The sequence below is a fragment of the Myodes glareolus genome, chromosome 18 (genome assembly GCF_982192425.1).
Source record: "Myodes glareolus chromosome 18, mMyoGla1.1, whole genome shotgun sequence".
NCBI lineage: Eukaryota > Metazoa > Chordata > Mammalia > Rodentia > Cricetidae > Myodes > Myodes glareolus.
The window spans coordinates 6,660,484-6,686,918 of record NC_142043.1 but is presented as its reverse complement, the minus strand read 5'-3'; the positions used below and the strand labels follow the sequence as shown (position 1 = coordinate 6,686,918).

General features: G+C 45.2%; 1 protein-coding gene across 1 annotated transcript in view; it reads right to left on the bottom strand.

Annotated features, from left to right (window-relative positions):
- Nucleotides 1-2,070: 2,070 nt before the first annotated feature.
- Nucleotides 2,071-26,435, bottom strand: part of Tbc1d5 (TBC1 domain family member 5) — a 438,360-nt gene continuing 413,995 nt past the window's right edge. Inside the window, exons 21-23 of the mRNA XM_087897893.1 lie at nt 11,963-12,042; nt 10,149-10,292; nt 2,071-7,414 (exon numbers count right to left, since the gene is read on the bottom strand). Coding sequence (XP_087754019.1) covers nt 7,124-7,414; nt 10,149-10,292; nt 11,963-12,042 — 515 coding nt within the window. The 3' untranslated portion in view covers nt 2,071-7,123. The remainder of the gene's footprint in view (nt 7,415-10,148; nt 10,293-11,962; nt 12,043-26,435) is intronic.

Below are 26,435 nucleotides of genomic sequence, written 5' to 3'. Positions count from 1 at the left end.
AGGAGGTGAAAAGAGACATTCGTCTCTAATGTCTTTTGAAATTTGGGGAAATGGAGTTCTTTTGAATCTGACAGTAACCAAGAGCATTGGGAACAGTCTCATGTTGTGGGGAAGTCTATGGGACCCTTTTGGCTAATAATTCAAAAAATGTAATCCATTCCTGACACTGATTTTCCTTGGTAGCACATGGTGTTTAGCTAGGGGAGGGGGAATAGAACATGGTATTATAAAAGGATAAACAGGAAACTAGAATTAAATTAAATAGTGCAATGAGAGGGCAGGGTAAAGAGGGTAAAGAGGGACTACGGGGAGGGACAACTAACAGTAAGGTCTTTTGAAAAGCCATATGGAAATCTTAAAATATATGCATATCTAAAAAACAATCTAAATGGAATAACCACAGAATAATAAGGGGGACAGCTTCCTTATTTTCATGATGGGATGGAGAAAAGACTTGGTGGTGGTGGGTGGCCACCGTTTCCCGGCCGACCAAACCCCAAGGAGGGGTGGCTCTGAAATTTGCACTCTGCATGCCTTAGTCCCCAGATCAGCTCGGGGAGGGGGGGTGAAGTATGGCTATTGCCTGACCACCTCTAGGTGACCCTGTGGCTAGCCTCTCTGCAGGGGCTGCCACAGGCTTTCTTTGAATCTCCAAGAAACAGAATTTTGAGAAGTCAGCAGCTCCCACCCTGTCATGCTGCTATGCCTCACACATTTGCTAGCCTGGCACCTTTTTTTTAATTATTATTTTATGTGCATTAGTGTTTTGCCTGCATGCATATGTTAGCATGTCAGATCCCCTGGAACTGGAGCTACAGTCAGTTGTGAGCTGCCATGAGAGCTGTGACTTGAACCTGGGCCTCTGGAACAGCAGGGTCCTAACTGCAGAGCCATCTCTCCAATGGTTTTTCTTTTTTTAAGATTTATTTATTTATTTATTTTGTGTACAGTATTTTGTTTGTATGCTTGCTGGCCAGAAGAGGGCACCAGATCTCATTACAGATGGCTGTGAGCCACCATGTGGTTGCTGAGAATTGAACTCAGGACCTCTGGAAGAGCACGCTCTTAATCTCTGAGCCATCTCTCAGCCCCCTCTCCAGTGTGTTTTCCCTCTTTAGTTGGCCAGCCATCAGGTCTGGACTCTGGATTTTGTGATTAAAGCCAGGAAGCTGCTGCTGTCATGCAGAGCCTTGAACCCATAAGCTAATGGCATCCTGGGCTTCACTGGCTAGCTGTGGGCTTGAGGACTGAGCACAGTCTGACAGCCATACAGAACCTGCCCTGTGAGCTATGTGGGTGACAACCAGGTATAATCACATACACCACTGCTGCGGGGCTGGCAATACAAGCATCCCATCCTGGAGATGGGGAAACAAGGCACAGTGATAGCCCTACCAGTGTCCCTCTTAAATGGGAGGGGACTAGACATAATTCTGGCATCTCCAGGGTGACGAGGCATGCAGGCCTGACAGACACTAACATCTCCCAACACTGGTGTCTGTCCCAGGGCTCTGGCCTTTGCCATGTTCCCGCTGGAGCAGCGGACTTTCTACCCCATCATTGCTGCCTGTGTTCCTTCTGCTTATCCGCCAAGTGCTACATCTTACTGGTTTACTGGTTACTTACCGTTTACTGCAAGTTCCCCAAAGCTAGAGATCCATCTTTTCATGGCAAGTCTCTAGTCCCAGGCAGTGAACACACATCCGATCCTCAATAAATAGGAGGGGCTACCGTGTGGGCCCTCTTTTCAAGGGGCACGGTGACTGCTGACTTGGAAGTGAATACGCACAGCGGTGGGAGGGAAGACTGAGGAAGACCCACGGCCTCAGGACAGGAGCTCTGGATGAGCACGGCTAGTTTGGGCCTGTTTGAGAGCTACTCACTACTACATAATTACCCTTCCCCAAATCTTCAAACCACCTCGACCAGTTAGCTTGCCTGGGATGTCACCAGGGAAGGCCTGGCGGTACACCTTGGCTCGACAGTCTCCCATGCTGTGTGTGACTTCGGTCCTGGAACTCTGACTAGGGGAAATAAGGGAACGAACAAAGCACAAACATACAGACATGGTAAGGTTGGGAGGGGACTGTCCCACCTGGCAGTTGCATGTTTATTAGGCACAGTACAGTCTCTAATGGAGGCCTCCAGGTAAGCAGTCTTGGGTTATAAGCAGCTTTGCACACACTGGCCAACCAAACATCCACTCACACTGGGACTCAAAGGAAGGCTTTGGAGCCTCACCGAGGTAAGACTTTGCCATTTGAGTGGGACTGAGGCTTTGGAGTTCTTGGCCTGCAGTGTCTGTGTCAGCAATATACATTCCGTCAGGACGTGCCTCACCAGAGTGTGCTATCTCAGGATGCTGTGTGCGTGGGTACGACAGGCTGGGGTAAAGACCAGGCTGCCTCTGCGTTAGAGGAAGGGTGAGCTGGGGACTCAGAGGAGTAAGGCACATGTAACGGATAGGGACAAAGCCTTATTGGAGAACTAACTGGAGGTCAGGGAGGCTATGAACTGGACAGCAGGACCTGGCTTTGGCAGCTGAGTAGCTGTGGATCAGGGCTAGGAACAAGGATGCAGGAACTCGCTATGCCACGCCAAGAGTCAAGGGTACTGTGGGAAAGTTGAGGTGAATGACTATCTCTGCATGGTGGGCTTAATTGGTTGTAATTCTTTGGTAGGAAGATGGCACCCATTGCAGCCCCATCCCCTCATTTTTTAATTGTCTTTCTTTCTTTCTTTCTTTCTTTCTTTCTTTCTTTCTTTCTTTCTCTCTCTCTCTCTCTCTCTCTCTCTCTCTCTCTCTCTCTCTCTCTCTCTGTCTGTCTGTCTGTCTGTCTGTCTGTCTGTCTTTTTTTTGAGACAGGCTTTCTCTATGTAACAACCCTAGCTGTTCCGGAACTTGCTTTGTAGACTAGGCTGGCCTCGGACTCACAGAGATCCACCTGCCTCTGGCTCCAGAGTGCTGGGATTGAAGGTGTGTAGTACTACCACTAGTTCCCCTCATTTTCTTAACTACAGCCAGAATTCTGACACTGGCTTCCCATGGTCTTTGGGGGTCTGAGTGTGCTCCAGAGTGTCACAGAATGTCACAGAGTGAAGTTACCCCTCATACCAAGTGCCTCTGGGGGGAATACAATCTCTGCAGCCACGGTGAAGCTACCATGCAACTAGTGCCTAGCATTTCCTGAGCAGGAAGGTATGCCCACTGCTCACCACAGACTCTCCTTCCAGGCTGGATGGAGGCCTTCATCTGGGCTCCCTTCACCTATGGGAGCCCTCCTGCCCTTTCTGGGATTTAAGGAGCTGTGTGTCTTTAGCACACGGGCAGTCTCCCTCTTTGAGATAATCCAGTTGTATCTCTGTACACACAAGTGAGCAGATGTGGAGGGAGAGAGTCCCCCTCTCCTTCCCGTGTAGAAATGCTGCCTCTTCCCCCATCTCTTACAACAGATGTGATTAGAGTTCAGAGGCTGGCTTCCAGTCAAAGTGTCCACTTTTTGGAGTGCTAGAATCAACTCCGTAAGCACCAGCTGGCAAATGGGTAGACCTGGATTCCAAAACTCACAGCAGAGGGGCTGCCCTGACTTTGGCTGGTTCCTGTGCCTGACAGCTTTACTTAGCAGTATCTTGGCCTCCTCCCTCTGCCTCTCCCTTTAAACCAGGCTCAGCCTTTAGTTTGGAAACAGGAAGAATGGAGTTGCAGGAGGAGGCTCAATGGGAAGGAACCAGCAAAACAGGCCCAACCCAAGGGGAAACAGCCAGTACTGGCCTAGGGTGTCCCCAAGGTGGAAGTGGGGCCCCAACACCAGACCCTCTAAGTGAAGTCCTCAGGTAGAGAGCTGAACTAGGTAGAAGGACAGTTGGAGACAGGGGTGAGGCACTTCTGGCACACATGTGGCTATTACTGGTCTGGAGAAGGCCCCAAAGGTCCAGTGAGCTAGTCCCTGTGCCTGTGCTGGCTTGTGGCTCCTGGGTCACGCTTTCATTACTGGCTGGCTGGGACCCTGAAGCTGCCTGAGCATATGCTAAATGACTGCTCACTTGTTGGCTCCTGGGCTTCATTTAAACTACAGGTGCCCTCCCCCCACTCTTTGTCCTCCCTATGTGTCATCTAAGATGTAAAGTGCTCTGAGCACCCCATCCCCATTCCCACCCTGTGGCAAACCCTGTGCGGCAGGAGACTGGCGTGGGTAGGGAAGGACAAGCTATATTGGAAGTGGCTGAGCAGGGCTGCCTCATGGTGGGACCTCACATCAAGAGGCCTCTGTAGCCCACACTGTCAATGGGAATGGCGCTTCTGGAACTGCCACTCACTTCACACCGGTTCTTCCAATGTCTTAACCTCGCCGGGCTGACAAGGGTAGACAGCATTGGTGGTATCCTGCAGGTAAGGAAGCAGTCTCAGGAGGCGTTGAAGGTTGCCCATGATACAAAGGAAGGAAAATCAGGTGAGGCCAAGCCATGGCCAGCACCAGCCCCACCTGGCCTGGCGCTTCTATGCTTGCCTGACCTCAGAGCTAGGTTTTTGGAAGAATAGGGTTACTCTCCCAAAGGAGGAGTCATTTCCTATACTAGCCTGAGTTCCAGCACGGAGGCTCATGAGGACACCATTAAGCAGATAATGGAGCCTCTGAACAGAACTACAACTTCTACCCTAATATGGTCCTGAGACTGGGTTTATGAACTTGCTATTTCTTACCAGAAAAAGGTTTTGCCTAGCATGGAGCAAGGCATCTGATCAGCTGTCTTGATGGCTCTCTGTGTATACAGCCTCTTCTCCAGGCTCCCATGTCCTAGTAGCTCCGCTTTGGATAAAGGCAGAGGCCAGGACTGTGTCCTGGGGAAATATGGAACTGGCTGACCCAGGGCCATAGGTACTCCCCACTTTGTCCTTGAGTGGACACTGGGAGAGCTTTTAAAAAACAAAAAGCAACCTGCATTTGTTCAGCTCTCCTGACACTAAAGGCAGCACCTGCATGCTCTTACAGCATAGCCAACCCCATGCTGAGAGTCAAGCCCACAGGAGGAGGCAGGTCCCAGGGAGAGACTGTGCTCTAGAGCTATACGTATTTGGCATTGCGGTCATTTCTTTTCTTTTCAAGCTGCAGTAGCGCAGAACAGCAGGTCATCTTTGACGAAATAAACCAGGAAGGCCCCACGACCACAGCACACCCATAAGACCAGGCCGGTCTGTGACCCTCTGTAGCACACAGAAATGTTTTAACTCACAATTCCAATCTGATCAGAGAGAATTGCATGAAACACAGAGACATGTTTAAAAAAGTAAATGACAATGGGGCATAATCTAAGCTTGGCATATATATAAAACTGTATTTAGCTGCTATAATCAAAATGTGAGCAATCAGAACTGATGATTACCTTGTGGCTAAAGAAAAAAGTTCAATATCCAGGGTTTTAAAATGTGCAGTTAGACAGAGTACCTGATAACGTACAGGGAAGGAACACATTTTGCACCAGCAATGTCGAGAACAGAAAGGGAAGCAATGTTCAACAGAAAGAGTGAAGTCACCTAGTAAACACAGCACTCTCCACTCCTTCCTGTCTCTTCCAAGCAGAAAATCGGGCTAACTGGGGACCACAGAAACATCTCAGTGTGAACCCAGGAGCTCTCATGGGGCACTCACACAGCACAGGAGGAGGGGCACGGGCAGGGCAGGTAGGTTGAAGACTGTGAAATGCCCATTCAAACGGCAGGGAATCAGCCTGTCACCCTCTTGGCTCCGTGGATAGACAATAACACTCAGCTATGACCCTTATTCTCAAAGCAAAGAGAATGTTGGGGACAGTGTCTCAGCTGGGACAGACATGGCCAACACTGTACTAGGCCTGGAGGGGTGAGTGAATACTTCCTTAGGTCTGTGAAGCGGCTGATGGCAACCTTCCCTCGGGGGATGGATGCCCACTATGTGGTGGCCCTGGTTCTTACGTCTTCATGGGACATGGAACTAGCCTCCTTAGAGTGCTGGGAGACTAGTCCGAGGCAGGGGCAGAGCTCATCAGGCACTGGCTGAGCCCTGCTACCATGGCACCTGTCAGCCCTGCTATAGTACAGCTAAGGAGAAGTCCTCACAGGAGGAGCATCATACATTAGTGTACTTGTCTGCAGAGAAAGGCAGTGCTGTGAAGGAGGAGGACACTGCCCAGAGGCTCTGCTGCCCTCTGCGGAGAGGGACATGAGGCAAATGTAGCAGGTGCTGCATCTGCCAAAAGTCTCCACTGTCCCTAGCAGAGTGCCTGCTTGGGCACAGAAAGCCCTTCTCCTTGCAGGAAAGAGTGCCTGGTGCAGCTCTGTACTCTGCCAGCAGAGGAGGTGGCACACCTATGGCAGCCCAGGCAGGGAGCACAGGGCATGCAGAACCATCCTTGAAGCAGTACCTGATTGAGTGCCAGAGTGGAACAGGTTGAGTGGGGCCCTGCCTTCTTCTGGCACCTGGAATGTTTTTTAGGAAGCCTGCTCCCACAGAAGGGACTCCAAATCTAATTTGGCTCTGGGTGGTGGAAATGTGGTTTTCCTTTGTGCTCCTCATTATAACAGGCCACTGGAGCTTACAGCCACCTCATGCTTCATGCCTGTGGAGATTCCCCAAGGTGAAATGCAGTTCAGGGAGGAACAGTGGAGGCTGAAGTTTATTCAGCCCAGAACCTGGAAATGTACTCGAGTCAAACCAGAATCGGAGTCCTAATCTGAGACCCTGCTTCTAAAGTTCACTCTGAGTGCAGCAGGGTTCCTGCAGACAGGAGTGAGGCTGGCTGCAGTATCAGACAAGTTTCCTGTGGCCGAAGCCTTGATAACAGGAAGTCCCGAAAGCAGCTCTTCCTGCTAAGTGCAACCGACAGAGCTGCTGGGGAGGAGGATGGAAGACCGTGGCACAGCTGTAGTCTGTCTGACAGTGGGCATGGAGCTGAGTGCCTGACTTTGCCCTAACTTAGAGCAAGGGTCATGGGGTCAGATGGAAAGCTCTACCCGCACTTCTGGTGAACATAAGCCACTGAAAGAGGAAACCTCTTGTTAAAGGATAGGTTGTGCCAATGCCAAAATGCATGCTGGGGAAGAAACATTAGTTCAGCAGCAGGGTCTCCACTAGTCGGGTCCCTGTGTTCAGATGTCCAGGGGGCTGACGATGGTAAAGCCAGAGTCTTTGCTGCTGTCGTCATCAGGGCTGGAGCTGGGGTTGCTGGAGGAGGCTGAGGCTGGGCACATCAAGGGGTCTGAGAACACCAGTGGGGAGCAGGCCGCTCTGCTCTTCCCAGATGTGCTTCTGAGGGTGACAAGAGGCTGGGACTGGCCTGAGAAGACCCCCCTGGCACTGTGCCCCTCATCTTCTTTGTTAACCAGAATGAAGTCATCGGGGGTCCCTCCACCTGTGCACCCCGGCATCTCTGAAGGGGCCTGTGAAGTAAAACCAGAGGAAAGGATGGTGACAGCAGGCATGACAACCCTGTCCAGAGGCCAGTGAGCAAGGTGGCTATGAGGGGGTTACCTCACCCTGCACCCCATTTAGGAAGATGCGTGGTTGCTCAGGCAGACATGTGCTGCCGGGGAGAGCGGCACTGCCTTGCGAGCCCTCTGAAAGCAAACACTTGCTACCCAGGAGATGGAATTCAAGCGTCCATGCTGTAGGAGGTCAGGCCCAGGAGCCAGCTACCAGGCCACAGATGCCACTCCGATACCAGCCTCCTGTGAGCGCCTTGTAATCTTGTATCTCACATCTATGAGACAGGGTGAGGCGGCACGCACAGGCTCATGAAGCTGGCTTTGGAATGTGAGATACCACGTCTGGAGTGACTTTCTTATCTCACAGCGAGCTTCTGGGTCTCCTGGAGCGATGGTGGCACTGGTAGGTACCAGCAATAAATAGTAAATCAAGAAAAATACATAGGAAAATCAAGAAAAGTAAAGTTCAGTGGAAAAACACATAGCACTGATTTAGTCCACAATTATTCTCCCCTTTACAAAAATTTTAAGTGGATTTTTATCATTTTAGCTGACAGACACCAGTATCTGTCTGGACACACGTAAAAGTCTGGGGTTAGCTGGGTGTGTTGGTTCATACTTTTCATCCTAGCACTTGAAAAGTAGCTTGGGCTACACAGTGAGGCCCGGTATGGAAAAGGTAAAGTTAGTTAGCAAAGCTGTAAACTTGCCAAGACTGTCTAGTACCAGGTGAGGAAACACCTTACCTCAGCATGCACTGCCCGCTGACTGCACCTGCGGCGCCCTCTGTCCTGAGACAGAGACAGCTCTCTTAAAGGGTGGCCAGAGAACAAGTCTGACTCCTGTTAGTGTCTTCTTGCAGAAGACAAAGACAGGGCATGGGGCTCCTTAGTGCAAGCCTGGATTGATCTCAGATGTACTGTGTGCTGACTGCTAACTAGGCACTCTGTCTGGGAGAGAATGCAAAATAAAAGAGGTGGCAGGAAAAGAGAAATGGGGCATTTCTGGAGTCTCTAACCTGTGAAGTGGGTTCAAATGTTCCAGCCACCCCTTCCCAAGTGCCACGTTCCTAGAGTAATTCCTTTTCAGGAAGGATGAATGCACAGGTTCCTAGGGCTCATGGAACTGAGCTCACGGTACTGCTCCGTAAGGGCCAGCAGTCCCATAGACGCTCCCTGAAAATGCACTAACTTATGTCAGACCTGAAGTCTGGGTACAAGACCATGCAGGACAAGCTCTCAGCACCACAGTGGCTCCCAGAGAACGTTCCAGCAAAGTAAGAGCTGACACAGGAGTATCTTTGTTGTTACTGGCTTTGCAGTTCCCAAAGGGCCAACAGACTGCACCAAAGTTTACCTGTATCTGTGTAGGGAAGGGAAATTTGGAGAAACTTATCAAATTAAAATGCTAATGTTGCATTTATGTGGGTAAAAACGCACTCACACAGCTCTGTGGCCCTTTCAACAACTCTACAGGTCAGCTAGAGCTCCGCCGTCTGGAGGAAGACCCAGAAAACTGAAAAACAATTCTCATTCCAATGCAGGAATTTTTCCTCTGGTTCCTCTCTTAAGGATGAACTTCCTAAGTTGACTTTTCAGAAAAATCACTGGGACACCAGGGCCTATCACACACCTACCATCCCAGGCCTTGGGAGTCTGAGGCAGAAGAACCTCATATTTGTGGCTAGCCTATGCTATATAGTGAAGCCCTGTCTCAAGAAATCATACAAAATCATTAAAACTTTAGATTACAGGCTGCAGGGAGTCATCAGGAAGGCTCAGTGGGCAAAGGTGCCTGCCAGCAAGTCTGAATTTGATTGCTTGGAATCATACAATAGGAGAAGACCAACTTAAGAAGGCTGCCTTTTGGTCTTCATATATATGTTACAAAATAAATAAATAATAAAATTTAAAAATTAAATATAACTTGGGAATTAACAACTTTTTTGTTGGTTACCAATGCACAGTGGTGAGGCACTTGGAGGAGCTACAGGTTTACCACAGGGGCACAGGGTTCCTGACTAGCCAGTATTTGCACCTTTTCTGTTCTGTTACTAATAAACAGGTAGACTGAGCACACAAGAAAGGCCTAAGATCACTCTAGCCAGAGCATCCTGTTGGAATGACCCACAGAGGCGCTCGTACCTGAGAGGGAAATGGGCAGCTGTGGCTCTCAACCTCAGAGTGCTGCACGGATTTAAGGAGTTGTTAAAAAACAAAAACCAAAAAAAACCAAAAAAACCAAACAAACAGCAACAGCAGTAAATTCAATAGAATGTTCTCTGCTTTTCACAGAGGACACCTGCTGACCTTAGCAGTGAATAGTCTTAGCAGCTATTCACTAACGAGAAGTTCTTCCTCAAGAAGTTAGGGGAATGATTTTAGCAAAGTGGGATCTTCTCAAGAGGAATTCACTGTAGGCAGCACTGAGACAGTTTACAGAGCCCTTCCGGTGCGAGTGGAAGGGACTAGACAAGCTGAAAGCCCACAGAGTCCTCGCTGCCGCACACGGGCTCTCAGAGACATCAGTGTCCTTACCACTAGGAACAGCGTCACCTCTAGCTCTAGAGAGCATGGCAGGCTTAGGGTTCAGGCTGGACTATCTCACAGCTCAACTTCATATCCAACAGCCTAATGAGCTTTGATAGGACTGGCCTTATTCTCCTCAGTATTCATCAAAACTCCTGTACCTGCTTGGTGGCCCCAGGAACTTGGTGGCTCTGGTCCTGGCCCCGGGAGCAGTAGTGATCATCGGCGATAGTAATCTGTTCATTCTCCTCAGCCTCCAGTTGGCTCTGGTTGAAGCGCAGGGAACCTTTCAGAATGTCTTTGATCTATTTTCAAAGGGGGAGGAAAATAACAAAAAGATAAATGAGTTTGTAGCTAAATGTAGCTAAGTATCACATACATTTGAAGCAGACTTGTCCTACACTAACTCCTTACTTTGTAGTTCTAGTTATTGCTACTCACTGCAGTTCGAGAAAGAATAGGTCGGAAGCTTTAAGCTGTCTGCTTGTCTGAGCAGTATGCTGAAATCTCTCACCTTCTCTAGCAAGACAACTGGCAGAGGCGTAGGATGGGATCGCCCATTGCCATGTACTCTGTTGTCCTGCTCATCACAACTGTGCTACATCACAGTACTTCACACAGTAGTCATGTATTATAGCACAGTACACACCCCACCCTACCTCACACAGTAGTCACATATTACAGCACAGTACACACCCGCCCTACTTCACACAGTAGTCACATATTACAGCACAGTACACACCCGCCCTACTTCACACAGTAGTCACGTATTACAGCACAGTACACACCCGCCCTACTTCACACAGTAGTCACGTATTACAGCACAGTACACACCCCACCCTACCTCACACAGTAGTCACGTATTACAGCACAGTACACACCCCACCCTACCTCACACAGTAGTCACGTATTACAGCACAGTACACACCCGCCCTACTTCACACAGTAGTCACGTATTACAGCACAGTACACACCCCACCCTACCTCACACAGTAGTCACATATTACAGCACAGTACACACCCGCCTTACTTCACACAGTAGTCACATATTACAGCACAGTACACACCCGCCCTACTTCACACAGTAGTCATGTATTACAGCACAGTACACACCTGCCCTACTTCACACAGTAGTCCATTCCCCTTACCCTACTTCATCTTTGACATCATCAAAGAGGAGAGAATACACACAAACCATAGCAGACTGTGTTGTTATAGTCACTCTATTCTTAGTTGCTGTTATTAATCCCTCGCCATGTCTAATTCTTAAACCTTAGTTTAGGTCAGTATGTATAGGGAAAATACAGTATATTCATGATGCAGCCAAACCTGTGATGTTAGGCATGCATGGATGGTCTTGAGATATACCTCAAGGATGGAGAATATTGTAGGATGATTGTTATCACTGTACTATAAGAAATGAACCACCAGTAAAAATCCAACTGTTTTAAATTTATGGACTTAGTAATGGCTGATTAAAGTCTGATCATGTTCAGAAACAGGCACTGTTTCCCAGCTAGGAAGTGGTTCCACTCCCACTGCCTGTTCAGATAGTAGCATGCTCCTTTTCATCGATACTGCATCCTGCTGAGACCTGCCAGGGTCAGGTAAATTGGGTTCTTGGGGGCCCACTTGAAAGGAGTGATTACAGTCTGTGCTTCCAACAGCATCCATGAATTTGTACATAAATGATCAAACCTGATGTTGAGGTAAGGTACAAATGCAATGGGTCTTGTAGGAAGAGGAAGTAGGGGCAGGTGATAGAGGAATGAAGAACTACAAATCAGTGAGATAGAGCCCTCAGGAGTAGGAAGCATGAGAGGCGCAGACGCAGTAGGAACTCTACCTGGGCTGATATGGGTGACAGAGGACAACGGCTCTTAGATGGCCCTATACACTGTAAGGTAGTCCTCCCCAGAGCAGGCACAGGGCTGAACTGTGGAACACACACGCAGTATCAGAGTAGCACACATACCTGTTTCAAACCTGCCAAGGAAACCAGAATTTGATCTTCTTTTTCCAAATTCTCTTGTAATATCACATCTTGAATATTAACTGAAAATAGAAAAATGACATTTTATAACATATGCGCTGTGTACAACTTACATACTGCCACACAACTTTAGGGGTCCCCCACCAAGGCTGCTCTACACACTGTGCCCGACAAGCAGACCCAACCTGCAGGTTTACCCCTGCGCTCCTGAGTGTGCTGGTAATGGCGGGTGGTGTTGCGCTCCCATGAGACACTGACTTGGGGTTTGACCAGATCTGGAGCCCTTGTCCCATTTATAGGAGGAAAAGTTCTTCCTTGAGCTTTCTTCACAACCTTACAGATCAATGGTACTTAACCTGCTTCCTTCCAAAGATCAGGTCCTCCTACATGACTAAAATTAACAAACAGGTTGTCTCTGTTGATTTGTAAGGACAAACCATGCTGCCAATTCAGTGAAATATTAATAGTAAGAAGGAAATCTCACAGTACTGAGACCTCAGATGCCAATGCCTATGGAGCCATCTTGCTTCAACTGGCGTCTCTAAAGGAGAAGGTTTCTGTTCTCTAGGGACCATAGGACCATAGGTGCTTCCTTCAGTACTGAACTAAGGGATCAGCCAAACCAGTGCTGACCACCACTGACACTCAGCACCTACTGATACATTGCACTGCTATGTGTAGAAGTATTGTGGGGTAGGAAGACACAATCAAAGCACATTTTACATAAGGTACTGCTAGGCAAACCAGGGTTGAGGCTCACTTTAAACAGGTTCCACAGTCCTTATACCTTTTAAGTTCTCTGATTACAATGGCCTTAGAAAATATCCAACTTCTAATTCTTTGTATCTTTTTAAATGTCTTTTACTGATTTTATTGAGCTATACATTTTTCTCTGTTCCCCTCCCTTCCCCCTCCTTCCATTCAACCCTTTCTCATGGTTCCCATGCTCCCAATTTATTCAGGAGATCTTGGCTTTTTCTACTTCCCATGTAGATTAGATCATGTATGTCTCTCTTAGGGTCCTCTTTGTTGTCTAGGTTCTCTGGGATTGTGAATTGTAGGCTGATTTTCTTTGTTTTATGTCTAAATCCAATTATGAGTGAGTACATATGATATTTGTCTTTCTGGATCTGCCAACCTCTAATTTTTGAAACATTATATTCTTCCCTTGACACCTGCCCAAGGAACACATGTCTCATGTGTGCTTTTCCTCTTGTGCCCCTTCTGGTATTCCCTCACACTATCAACCCTATCTAGCCCACACTAAAAGTCCTTAGTCCCCATTCCTGGACAGGCAGTCCAGTCTCCACCACCAAACCTATCCTACTCTCTATTTTATCCATCCTTGCTATCCATACTTGACCCCTTCTCTAGGCAGACACTAGGCCCATGCACTAATTCCACTCATCCCTGCACCTGTGGACTCACCCTCTCTAGGAGGAGCACCAGACCCCACAAGTATCCCACACATTCTCATGACCTTCCCTACTCACACATGTTTCATGCCTGCCTGAAGCTCTTTCTGGCACTCCTTTTTCAGGTAGGAAGGCCTAACTCATGCTGATACCCCCATCCACCCCTGCTCAGCACCCTTATCCCTTCCCACCTTTAGGCAGGGAATCTAGACTCCTTTCACCAATTGAACTCATGCCATGCAAACTCCACCTTCCCTGATGCCCATACTTGACTTCTTCTCTATCAAGACAATAGAGTCATACTCCCAACTCCACCCATTCCCAAGACCTGAGTACTACCCCTTTCCAAAAAGGCTCACAAAATGTGTACCTGAAACTTCATTAACCCCTCTATCTTGTCAGAGGACCAAACATGTGTTCTGTGTGTCTTCCTGTTGTAGAATATTAGTTAGAGACGTGTTACATTCGTTTATGCTGTGGAACATTTGTTTAATGATGCACAGATATGCTGCATTCTTTTATGGTGCATTTGTTTAACTCTGTGAAGCTGTGTTACTCTGCCTGTCTAAAACACCTGATTGGTCTAATAAAGAGCTAAACAGCCAATAGCTAGACAGGAGAAAGGACAGGTGAGGCTGGCAGGCAGAGGAAATAAACAGAGGAGAAATCTGGGAAGAAGAACTTAGTGAAAGAAGGAGAAGAGGAGGACTTGAGGAACCAGCCACCCAGTTACACAGCAAGCATGGAGTAAGATGTAAAGAAATGAATACAGAAATAGAGAAAGATAAAAGCCCAGAGGTAAAAGGAGTCAGGATAAGTTAAGAAAAGCTGGCCAAAACCAAGCCACGCTAAGGCTGTAATAATAAGTCTCCATATGAAGTTATTTGTGAGTTGGGTGACAGGCCCTCCAAAGAATCAAAGAGTGAAAGAGTTAAAAAAAAAAACAACCAACAACATCTTCCACTACCTCTTGGCCTCTCCTCTTCATGCACGGATTCCAGACTTGAATTGTCAACTCCACCAGAGACCCATGCCTAAAGGGGGAGTTCTGAGCATTCCCCCTGGACTCCTGAAGACTGGCTGTGAGAATCTTCTGGGCTTAGAAACATGTCTTGGCTCATGCTGAGACTGCACTCAAACAGTTTCAAACACATACTCAACAAAATACAGATAATATTCTCGTACTAAGAAACAGTACTAATGACCTAACTGCAGAGGCCGAGGTGCCATCTGAAATATACAATCGTGAATAACCAAAACAAGACTGTACCAAAAATGAGTATCCCCATAGTAATGTCCCCTGAGAAAAGCAACTTAGATGATTCACAAGACAATGAATTTGGAATAGCAATAATAAACATGATGAAGAACTCAAAGACATTCTGAATTAATGCTAGAATGAAGACCATAAAAACACATTTAATGAAATAATGAAAACAATTCAAGACATAAAAGTAGAATCTAATAAAGAATTAGAATCTCTGAAGACAACTCAAAATGAAATAAAACTCGAAAAATTCAGGAATCAAAAATCAAACAAAAAAAATCGGAAGGAGGCCTCACCAACAGACTGGATCAAGTGGGACAGAGAATATCTGCTCTCAAAGGCAGAATAATTGGCTCCCTCGGTCTGAGAAAAATGTCAAGACAAAACAAAGACCAACAATGGCAACAAACAAACAGAGGAGAAGAAAACACGCATGAACTGTGGAACTTCATATAAAAACATGCCAAACCCATGACTAATAGTTATGGTAGAGGGAGAACAGACCCTGGTCAACAAGATCAACAGAAAGTTTCCCTAATCTAAGCAGAGATGTCTATCAAGCTTCAAGAAGCTTATAGAAAACTAAACAGAGGCCAGAAAAGAAAGTCCCCGTGTCACGTACTTGTTCAAACATTAATGCACTAAACAGAGAAAGGATATTGAAAACAGCAAGAGATTAAGATCAGCTAATATACAAAGGCAAGTCTATCAGAATCATAGCAGATTTTTTAATCAGCAACATTGAAAACGAGAAGAGAATGGACTGAAGTTTTACAAATTATGAAAGACCACAGATTCCTATTAGAATATTACACGTAATAAAACTACCAGTCTTCCATAATATAAGCACAAAGGAAATTTTATATGATAAAACCAGATTTAAGGAGTTTATGACTACTAATCTACCTGTATACAAGCTACTGGAAGGACCGTATATGTCCGAAAAGAAGGTTAAACATACAAGGAACAAGTAACTCTGACAAGCTAGGTCAAGAGAGGTCTAGTAGGGGCTGCAGTGATGGCTTAAGGTAGAGGTGGCTATTCTTGAAGACGAGATGGGTTCAATTCCTAGCATGGCTGGTCACAACCAGTAACTAGTTCCTGAGAGATGGACATCCTTTTCTGCCATCTGTGGGCACCATGCACACACTTGGTGCAGAGATACGAATACAAGCAAAACAGTCACACATATAAAATAAAAACAAATAAATCTTTATAAAAGATAGAACCTTCGTCTGGCGATGGATGGAGATAGAGACAGAGACCCACATTGGAGCACTGGACTTAGCTCCCAAGGTTCAAATGAGGAGCAGAAGGAGGGAGAACATGAAGAAAGTCAGGATCACGAGGGGTGTGTCCACCCACTGAGACAGTGGGACTGATCTAATGGGAGCTCACCAAGGCCAGCTGGACTGGGAGTGTTGAAGCATGTGATTAAAATGGACACTCTGAACATGGCTGGCAATGAAGGCTGACTGAGAAGCCAAGGACAATGGCACTGGATTTTTATTCTACTGCATGGACTGACTTTGTGTGAGCCTGGTTTGTTTGGATGCTCACCTTTATAGACCTGGATGGAGTAGGGAGGACCTTGGACTTCCCATAGGGCAGGGATCCCTGACTGCTCTTAAGGCTAGAGAGGGAGGGTGAGGTGAGGAGGGGGAGGGGAAAGGGAGGCGGGGAGGAGGTGGAAATTTTTAATAAATAAAAAAATAAATATAAAAAAGATGTCTAACTGAAAACTACAAAAGCAAGGAAAAGAATTAATAGACTTTTTTTTCTTAAAAAAAAACAACAACCAAGCAAATGGTTTTAACTCATCAACAAACAGAAACTTACTAACTGCTTGGACCAGAAAATAGGACTCCTAATAACTTGTTCTTTACCCACAGATCAATGCATCTCTCAACCCTCATAGGAGAATCTTCTATTTGCAGTAGATGGTGATTAATACTGAGACCCACAATTGGCCAAGCTGCAGAGAAGAAGAGACTGTGAATGCTTTGCTCTAAAGGGATATGGAGGTGACTACAGGGGCACAGTGTCCTCTACATACAGAAGGCAGCTGCATATATGAACTAATAGCAATTGCAACAGAACACATATGAGACTTGTGCAAGATCAAGCCACACTAAATCTCAGCATGGAAGTGGGACTTGGGCACAAAGCCCCACCACTAAGTGTAGATATTGGCAGTTGTTACCTCTAGGAGAAGAAGTTTCCTCCTAGAGTGTATCTTCTGGTAGGTCTAGTGGAAGAAATACACATCGAAGAATATTTGAGCAACATAAACTGGTCTTTATGGGAAAAAAAGGACACAAACTTGGGTGAGTAAGGAAGAGGGGGTGGATCTGGGAAGAGTCATGGAAGAGATGGTGAATATGCCAAAAAACATTGCTATAATTCTTAAAAAACTAAAACAAGTATTAAAACAGAAGAAAGCAAAATATTGCTTTCTGTTATGGGATATTTGGTCACACTGTGAAACTCTGAGACTGTGTTAATAAAATTAACCTTGGATCAGTAGGCAGTGCCAGAGAACAGTTGACAAGAATTAGCCATAGAGAATTCGGAGGAGACAGGAATAGGATAGACAGGTGCACAGCAAGGAGTAGGGTGAGACTTAGAGATTCATGGTCTTTTTCTGGTTTGGAAAGGATGGGAAGATGCTCTCTTGCTGGGTCTCCAGCTGAAAAAGGAAGGTCAGCTAGTTGTGTCTGATCTAGAAGGTTTTCACCCCAACTTCTGACCCGAGTCTTTATTAGTAAATAGAACTTAGATTAAAACAACAGCATTCTTATTCTTTCAACAATATTGTCCCAGACCCTAGCTGCATTCGTAGAATCCATGCTGGGACTCTAAAGTCACCAGAATCAATGTATCCTTATTGTTTGCAGAAGTGTCCAGCAGTAGAACAGCATTCCTGTATTCCTGTCCTGATAGCTCTGTCTACAATTCTATACAAATCTTAGTGATGGCTTCTATTCCTGTGATGAAACACCATGATCAAAATCAGCTTGATGAAAAGAATGTTTAATTCGCTTCCACTGCCATATCACAGTAAATCATCAAAGGAAACTGGGACAGGAACTCAAGCAGGGCAAGAGCCTGGAAGCAGGAGATGATGTAGAGACCACGAAGAAGTGCTACTTACTGGCTTGTTCTTCATAGTTTGCTCAGCCTGCTTCCTTATAGAAAATCCACGATGACCAGGCCACATCCACAATGGACTGGGGCCTCCCACATCAATTTTTAATTTAGAAAATGTCCTACAGGCTTCCCTACAGTCCAATTTTATGGAGGTATTTTCTCAATTGAGGTTCCTTCCTGTCAGATGACTCTAGCTGACATAAAACTAGACAATGAGCCATCCCTTATCTTTGAGAATTTTCAACCCACTTTACAATGATAGCTCACCATTCATTCCCTAGTACTAGTTACACATTTGTCACATCTTATGCACATGTATACTTTGACATTACACATATGTGTACCTAGCATGATATAATGTCTGAGATTCCTGGCTCAGGGCTCTTTGTAGCCCTGGGAATAATGCTTGCTGCTACAGGAAAAGAAAAAAAAACACTTCCTGAGTAATACGTCTAAAAGTATTTTTAGGGCTGGAGAGATGGCTCAGAAGGTAAGAGCACTGGCTGCTCTTTCAAAGGACCAAGGTTCAATTCCCAGCATCTACAAGGCAGCTCTGTCATGCCATGTCTGTAACTCCAGTTCTAGGGGATCCTACACCCTCGCACAGACATACATGCAGGCAAAGAAGCAACACACATGAAAATGAAAAAGTTTTTTAAAAAGTACTTTCAAAAAGGAACAAGGCAAAGACAGCTTAGAATCTGATGATTTATTTGAATTTTCAGAAAGCCATGCTGGCAAGTGCTTTTACACAACATAACAGCAAACAGCAAAGTTACTGAGAAAATTGACTATAGTTCTTTGCTAATCCAAAGTCTTACTCCAAAACAAGAAAGCAAGTTGGAGCAATAGATATAATTAGAGAACAGATTTTTTTGTTGTTGTTTTCTTAAGAGTCTATAACAACTTTGTTAGCTCTCAGTTAAACAAACCAACCAACCTACCTGGATTCACTTAATAAAGACATTAACAAGAGCTAACTGCAGGAAGTTGAGAACTGTTCTCAAAGTCTTTGGGAGGGAATCACAAAGGCTACTTTTGCATTTATGACTGTGTATTTTAAGGCAGATCTTTGGGAAGCTGGGTAGTTTGATAAGATACTGGACTGCAAGAAAGAGGACCAGTTTTCTCAGCACCCGCTGGGTCAGCAGAGCCAGCAGAGGATGACTCTTGAGCCAGAGAGGAAGCTTAGGCAATGGGTGCAGGATCATCAGAGGAAACACGGGTGGGTGGGGTAGGGCAAAAGCTGGCTTCCAGAGGTGGGGGAAGCTAGCCCCTGGAGGCCATATCCATAGTGCAGGGATTAGTAGAGAAAATCTGCAGAGGTCTGTTTCTGGTAGCACCAATCTACTTTGGAGAAGATGATGGGCACTCTACATGGAGTTTACTTTCTTTGTGGCAAAAGTAAGCCACTGGGCAAGAAAGTTGGTCTCTTGCCTCAAATACTGATAGTATGCTGCCCAAATTGGACAAGCAGGATACAAAAGAGTGACTGTCAAACCTTGCCAAGACAAGGCAGGACAATCCTTTCAAAACCTTGCTTCACAGAAAAGTATGTTGAATAATCTAGGACTGTAGGCCAAATATGGATTTCCCAACATTGTAGCAGAACTTTGGGTGACTGTCCAGGTAGCCAGCTGTTTCTGTCATTTCTCACATTTTTTGGAAGTTGCTTGTTTGCACTTCCTGCTCCTTACTCCTTTCCAGGTCACTGAAGGAGTTGAAGACTAGATAGTTATAGTTTTTCTTGTTACTAAATTCAGAAAAGCAACTCACTAAGAGTGTTAAAGTGTATAGGGTTGAGAGATCTTAAAGGATAGTTTTGGTAACGCAAGGTAGAACAGAAAGTAAATTAAGTACAACCTTTTGTACTCAACAAAATAGGATAGATAATGAAGATTTTTCTCCAAATTTGTCAAGTATTTATGGACTAGACACTATTGATATATTTCCTGTATATATTATATATAGTTATTATACATAGTTTTCTTATATTAGTTATAACTTTTTCATTTTACACAAGAATGAAAAATGTGGTGACATTTTGTTTGTGTTGTAACACATAAAACTTGCCTGAAGATCAGAATGTGGAGTGAGCTACTAGTTAGCCTCAGAGGTCAGGCAGTGGTGGCTCAGATCTTTAATCCCAACATTAGGGTGGTGGAGATGGGAAGTAATATGGCTGGGCAGAGAGAGGAATATATGGCGGGAGGAGACAGGACTCAAGTCTGAGGATTCGTAGAGACAGGATCTTGTCCTTTCAGTCTGGGCATTTTGTAGAGGTAAGAACTTCAGCAGCTGGCTTCTTTACTTCTCTGATCTTCTAGCTTTCACCTCCTAGAAACTGACTCTGTGTTTTATTACTAAGACCAATTAGAGTCTCTGCCACAAGTGAGAGTGCAGTTCTGTTTGGGCCTCTGCTTTTACAGTCTGCTGAAGAACACACAGGCAAAAAGCTATGGCCACATTCCCTGGCTCCTACCACTAAAGTCAAGGAGAGGTCAGTGGTCTGCTATAACAAGTAACGGAGACTTTAGAAGCATATACAACATGCCAAGGAGTTAACAATGGGCATTTACTGAAATGAGACAAGCAGGTGACCTGCACAGAGTTAGCTGCATTCAACTGGCAATTCTAAAACTCGGAATTCCCATCCATTCACCACCCAGGTTTGATCATGTTTAGCTTCTGAGGTCATGCACATTAAGAGTGGTATGGCCATAAGTCCTTAAACTGCCTTTTAGCACCTGACGAAACTCCATATGATACATCAAATATTTACTTAATTTCAGGAACAAATTAACTAAGATGACTTGACTAACTTTAAGAAATTCAGGGTAAGCCAGGCAATGGCACATGCTTTTAATCTCAATATTCAGGAGCAGAGTGGCAGGTGAATCTCAAAGTTTGAGTACAGCGTGGTCTACAGAGCAAGTTTCAGGACAGTCAGGGCTACACAGTGAAACCTTTTCTTGAAACCAAACCAAACCAACCAAACACCCCCCCAAAAAGACCCCAAAACCAACCCCCAAAATATTTCAGGGTAAAGACATTCAAATGAAGATGAAGCATCTCTTCAAGAGGCTGCTTTTTTGAGTGCAGAGTGTCTTGTATGCCAAGCAGCATGGCTACAGCTAAGCAATTCCCTCTGAGCAAGCCTGCACTCCAAGCTCCAGCTGCACAGGAAAACAGACAGGTCTTCTCACAACTTAAAAAGGAAAGGAGAAATGGAAGGTGTGCAAAGTTCTATTTTAATGTACACTTCCCTTCATGACAAAAGGCAGAATACATTATAGCGTAAAGGTCGTTCATTCTGTGTCTTTGGAGATAAAAGAGTAATTACTCTTTGTATTTTATACTTAGATATTATCTATATTACATTTTACACTGAAACCAAAGGGGAAATGCCACAATATTATCTATTTTTCCCCCGTGGTAGTTACTTACTAAAACATCCATATAACAATGGAGAGACAGTTCAGTAGTGAGGAGCATTGGGTCTGCTCATCCAGAGGGTCAGTTTTCAGCACTCACACAGTGGCAATCACTACAGTTCCCAGGGATCTGACACCCCTTTCCAGCTTCCTTGAGTCCTATACACACATGGCCTACAAACATACATACAGCAAAACACCATATACACAAAATAATAATTTAAAAAATAGACCTTTGATTCTGAGGGTAATGGGAATGGTATATGAACTACTCTAATTTCTTTCTTTCTTCTCTTGTTTTTTTCCCTTTTGATTTTTCGAGACAGGGTTTCTCTGTGTAGTTTTGGAGACTGTCCTGGTACTAGCTCTGTAGACCAGGCTGGCTTTGAACTCACAGCGATCCACCTGCCTCTGCCTCTTGACTGCTGGGATTAAAGGTGTGCGCCAACACTGTCCAGTCACTACTCTGCAATGACAGAATAAAGGTATCTCATTTCCAGGTTTCAGTGGCTAGTAGGAAGGTAGCAGAGACCCTTCCAAGGGCAGGAAGCAGACACGTGTCTGTCCTCATGCTCAGGGGTAGCAGACACAGGACTGCTGTGAACAGCAGCTGGCACAGTCACTTCACTCCAGGTAGCAGCAGGCTATGCTACTTGAGTAGTACTGCATAACTTGTGGACGTTTAGAACATCTAGACAAGAACCACTTTCCTATTGACCCAAACGGTGTCAGACCCAGTCCTGGCATGCCACCCTGAAAACACATTTTTTGTTTCTGATCTCTCGTCAAGGTTTTACCCCCTCACCTGCCCACACACATTTGATTAGAATGCTTCTTCTCTACCTACTCCCTATGCCACTTCTCCCAGAGCCCACATTTCCACCAGCAAACAGGTGCTTAGTAAATAATGGTTGTGTGAGCATTATGGCTCATTTTCTTCTCCCAAGGTGAAATGTGGTGAGGCCCTTCCCAGACAAGGAACAGAAGCATACAGAATGATTATTCTGACTCTAGAATGAGGAGTGGCAGAGGGATGTAAAGGGAAACAGCATTTCATGATGGTCTACTAAGGTAAATAAAGAATTGAGCTAGACTTTCTCCTTGTCAACTATGGTAAAGTAAATCCTTTCAAAAGTAAGAATGTTAAACACTGTATTTAATTCTGGTTTGCAGAAAATTGTACAGAATTTGTGCCCAAGAATCCCCTTGAAATTTCGTCTTTGGAAAATAACAAGCACATTGCACAGAAAATATAATCAAGACTTCTATTTTGCACTCATCTGCCAGAACATCTGCCAATCCTAAATGGAGCAACTGAGGGGCATTACTTATTTAAATCCTAGGGCACGACTACTAAATAGGTATACGACACTAAGTCTTCAAGCAAAAAGACAAGTCACTGTCATGATGGGTTAAAACAAGTGAATGAACACTCAGATAGATGTGTGTGCACATGCACTTGTACATGCCACTGGAGCATCTCCTTGTAGGCACCATTCCTGGCTGAACTGCTACCCACTGTGACTGTGCCAGGGAGCAGTGACATGGTCCTCTGTAATATCTTCTTCCAAAGGGAGATGGACGGGATTGGAGGGGAAAACATTAGAACACTGACACTATGAACTAAGCGTAAGTTTAATGAAGATGAAAGATTTTGATACGATCATTTTCCACAGACATCCACTGAAATTTGTACTTATAAATGATCAGGAAGTAAGAGTCATAAAAGTTATTGTAGAGGGAAATTGGTTTTTAACCCTGGCCTGCCCAGCTAATGCTAGCGTAAATATTATGACTTGCAAAATCAGTAATTATGTTCCACAAATAGTGGATATCTGAAGGAACCACTGAACTGAGTGTCCCAGGCCCAGAGAGGGCTGGGGCTGGACTCCAGCTTTCCTGAACCTTTTTTTTTTCATCTTCTGTGAAATACAGAATAGATGTGGCATTTTCAGCCCACTTACATGTTTTAATATTCTTTTTTTAAAAAATTATTTATTTATTATATATACAATATTCTGTCTGTGTGTATGTCTGCAGGCCAGAGGAGGGCGCCAGACCTCATTGCAGATGGTTGTGAGCCACCATGTGGTTGCCGGAAACTGAACTCAGGACCTTTGGAAGAACAGGCAACGCTCTTAACCACTGAGCCATCTCTCTAGCCCCATGTTTTAATATTCTTAAAAACATTTGATTTGTGTGTGTTTTTTTTTTTTGTGTGTGTGTGTGTGTGTAAGTGGACATGCATTCAATTGCCTGCAAAAAACAGTAGACGGTGTTGGATCCCCTGAATCTAGAATAAAAGATGGCTGTGAGTCACCTGATAAGGGTACTGGGATACAAACTCTGGTCCTTTGCAAGAACAGATGTGCTCTTAACTGCTGAGCCATCTTTCCAGTCCCAAACTTCTTTAATGTTCTCTGATGCTATGAATTATAATACTCTTAGCAATAACACAGAAAGGCAATTTCCTCTAGATCATTGCATATGATCCTTCTATTGTAAGTATGACATACATGCATAAAGGCAACCTGTTAGAGGGTATGAGGGTCTACGTCCCAAACAATCTAGTAGGTGCATTTCAGTTTGGAGCATCTGCCCTGGGAATGGGAGTTCAGCAGAAAAGACAGCTTGTGTATACACTAGAAACACTCAATACATGGTCCTCAAGATCATACAAGTTTAGGCTGCAGGCTTACATGCACATATTCATGAGATTCAGCAATTTTTAAAATGCCTTGAGCTCAGCCACAGAGACTAATATTGTCAGTAGCTTTCCACTTAATTGTCAGGGTGGTGAGAAGGGGTAACTACAGCAACAGGAAGATGAACATGTCAGAAATAGCCTGATTTATTAGGTCTAAACCTTCCCATCAAACACATATTTTCAATTCTGAATCTTTGTGTTTTATATGGAGTTAATAAAACAAGGACCCTGACAAAACATCCTCCTTCAGTCCTGAGCTCCAAAGCAGATGAGAAGCACCAGTCTGTCAGCTGTTTGAACATAGGTCAGTATAGATTTTTTTTCCCAAGAAGCTTTCCTTTATTTGTTCTGCTACCAGATATAAAACAGCCTTGATTAATACTGGACATTTTAAGTCACTTATTGCACACATGATGGAAATGTAGAGACTGATAAGGAATTTTCTCGAGATAAAAAGAAAATCAAGAAAGTAATGTCCATGACCCCAGGGAATAGCTGGTCTAAGAGTGCTCTCAGAGGGCACACACGCTACCTTGGCAGCCTACATCCTATGCAGAGCCAAGGCTCAGCAGGCCCCATGTCAGAAAGTGTCCAGGACCCAAGTTGTGATTAAGTTATTCTTGTTCACAACCTAATGTTAGGGCCAACATATCAAATTCTGAGCATCTTTTGGTGGCATTTGATAAACCAGTATGCGTTAGGAGTATAATACTGGACCCAGTGTAGGGGAATGTGTGATAGCTGTGTAGTTGTAGAGATATTCTGACTTATCAGGAAGCCAAGGCTATACTGAGGGTCACAATAGGACAGCTCTGGAGGGGTAGGACAGCTAAGCTCTGGAGGAAAGGTGTCCTGACCACTGGGAAGCCAGGCTACCTGGAGCTGGGGTGGCGGGTGGGGATGGTCTCCCTGCAGGATACAGCAATCCTGCTCTTCTCCTGCAGAGCTGCTACAGCTGAGCTCTGCTCTGTTCCCTTAAGGGAGCGTCCTAGCAGAGCTATCTGCTTCTTCTCCAGCCCAAGATGTAACTTCTTTTGCTAACACTGCTAAAGTGGAAGCCTCTACAGAAATGTAGCAATCTCATCTTGCTCCAGCAAAAGAGTTGTCTTCTGCTCAGCCTTGCTCAGCCCCACTTAGGGAGCATCTCAGCAACGTTATTCAGCTCGGTCTCCTAAGGGATGTCCCAGCAAGGTTCTTCTATTCTGCACCAGTGACTGAAGCTCTTCACCCGAGACTCTTCTGAGAAAGAGATTTATCTGGGAAGGAGGAGTCCAGGAGAGTGACTGCCTCTGCCAGGGAGGGATAAATTGAGGCCTCTAACTGAACAGGCAGAGAGGCTCATATAGGGCTTCTTAGGGATGCGTTTTCCCAGGGCTGGGGTGGGGAGGGACTGGTTAGTTTTTCCCTGCTCAGGTATTGGTTGGGCATTGGGCAGGGGCAGAGATGGCTCTGATTTCATGGTCAAATTATGTTTTTTTTTTTACTGGTATTTTTCAGCCTTTTTTTTGGACTCTAATCTTAGGACCAGGGCATATTTCTGTCAGTTGCTCTGATTCTAGGGACAAAGTATGTTTCTTTGGCACTGGTTTCAGAGTTACAGCATTTGGCCCTGGGTTCAGGGGTAAAGATGTTTCTTTCCCTGTCTCAGGTTTCAGATCCAGGTCAGGTCTCACTGGCTCTGGGCTCAGAGTCAGGGTGCTCAATGATCGGTTAGTTTCTTGTTCCAGTTGTCCCTTTTACCCTACACCCAGGTCTTCAACTTGTAAGTTGTGGGTCCAGAATAAGTCAAAACTAAGTGCTATGAGCCTGGCTTCCTGAGTCACAGAAGGGAAAGAGGAAATGATCCCTGTGGAATCTTATTTGAGTCACGTTATAGTTTAAAAATCAATTTTGACAACAAACTGGAAAGACTACTAATCTTGTCTCATTTTACTGTGGCCACACATAGCCTGGCAGCTTCTCACTTCTCAGGTACCACCCCTACCACTCTCACCACACATAGCCTGGCAGGCTCTCATTTCTCAGGTACCCCTACCACGCTCGCCAGTGCCTCTTGCCTGCTCTGTATACAGGCTGACCTCCAAGTGTAGCCCACACTTAAGCTGTCTACACATTTTCAGCAACTGCCTCTAATTTCAAGTACACAGATTAGGTACCTTGGAAAGTCCACTTATAATCTATTTTTTTAGCAAAGCAATTTCTATGAATGGTTTTATCATATCAAATACATTCTGTCCCCGCTTTTTAAACTTAATGCATGTTAATAAAAACATTTTAATCTTTGCAGACTGTACTGCTATAAAACAGTCAGTCTCTTACTAACGGACACTTCAGTCTTCCTGATTAGAGATCACAAACACTGTCACATGTAAAGAACACTAGAGGAATTAAAATAACCAGAAGCAACTGCTGCTATTCAGTATAGATGCTGAAATGTATGGTCCTGGGGAAGGCAGTTCTTCCCTGCATCCTTCAATCCCAT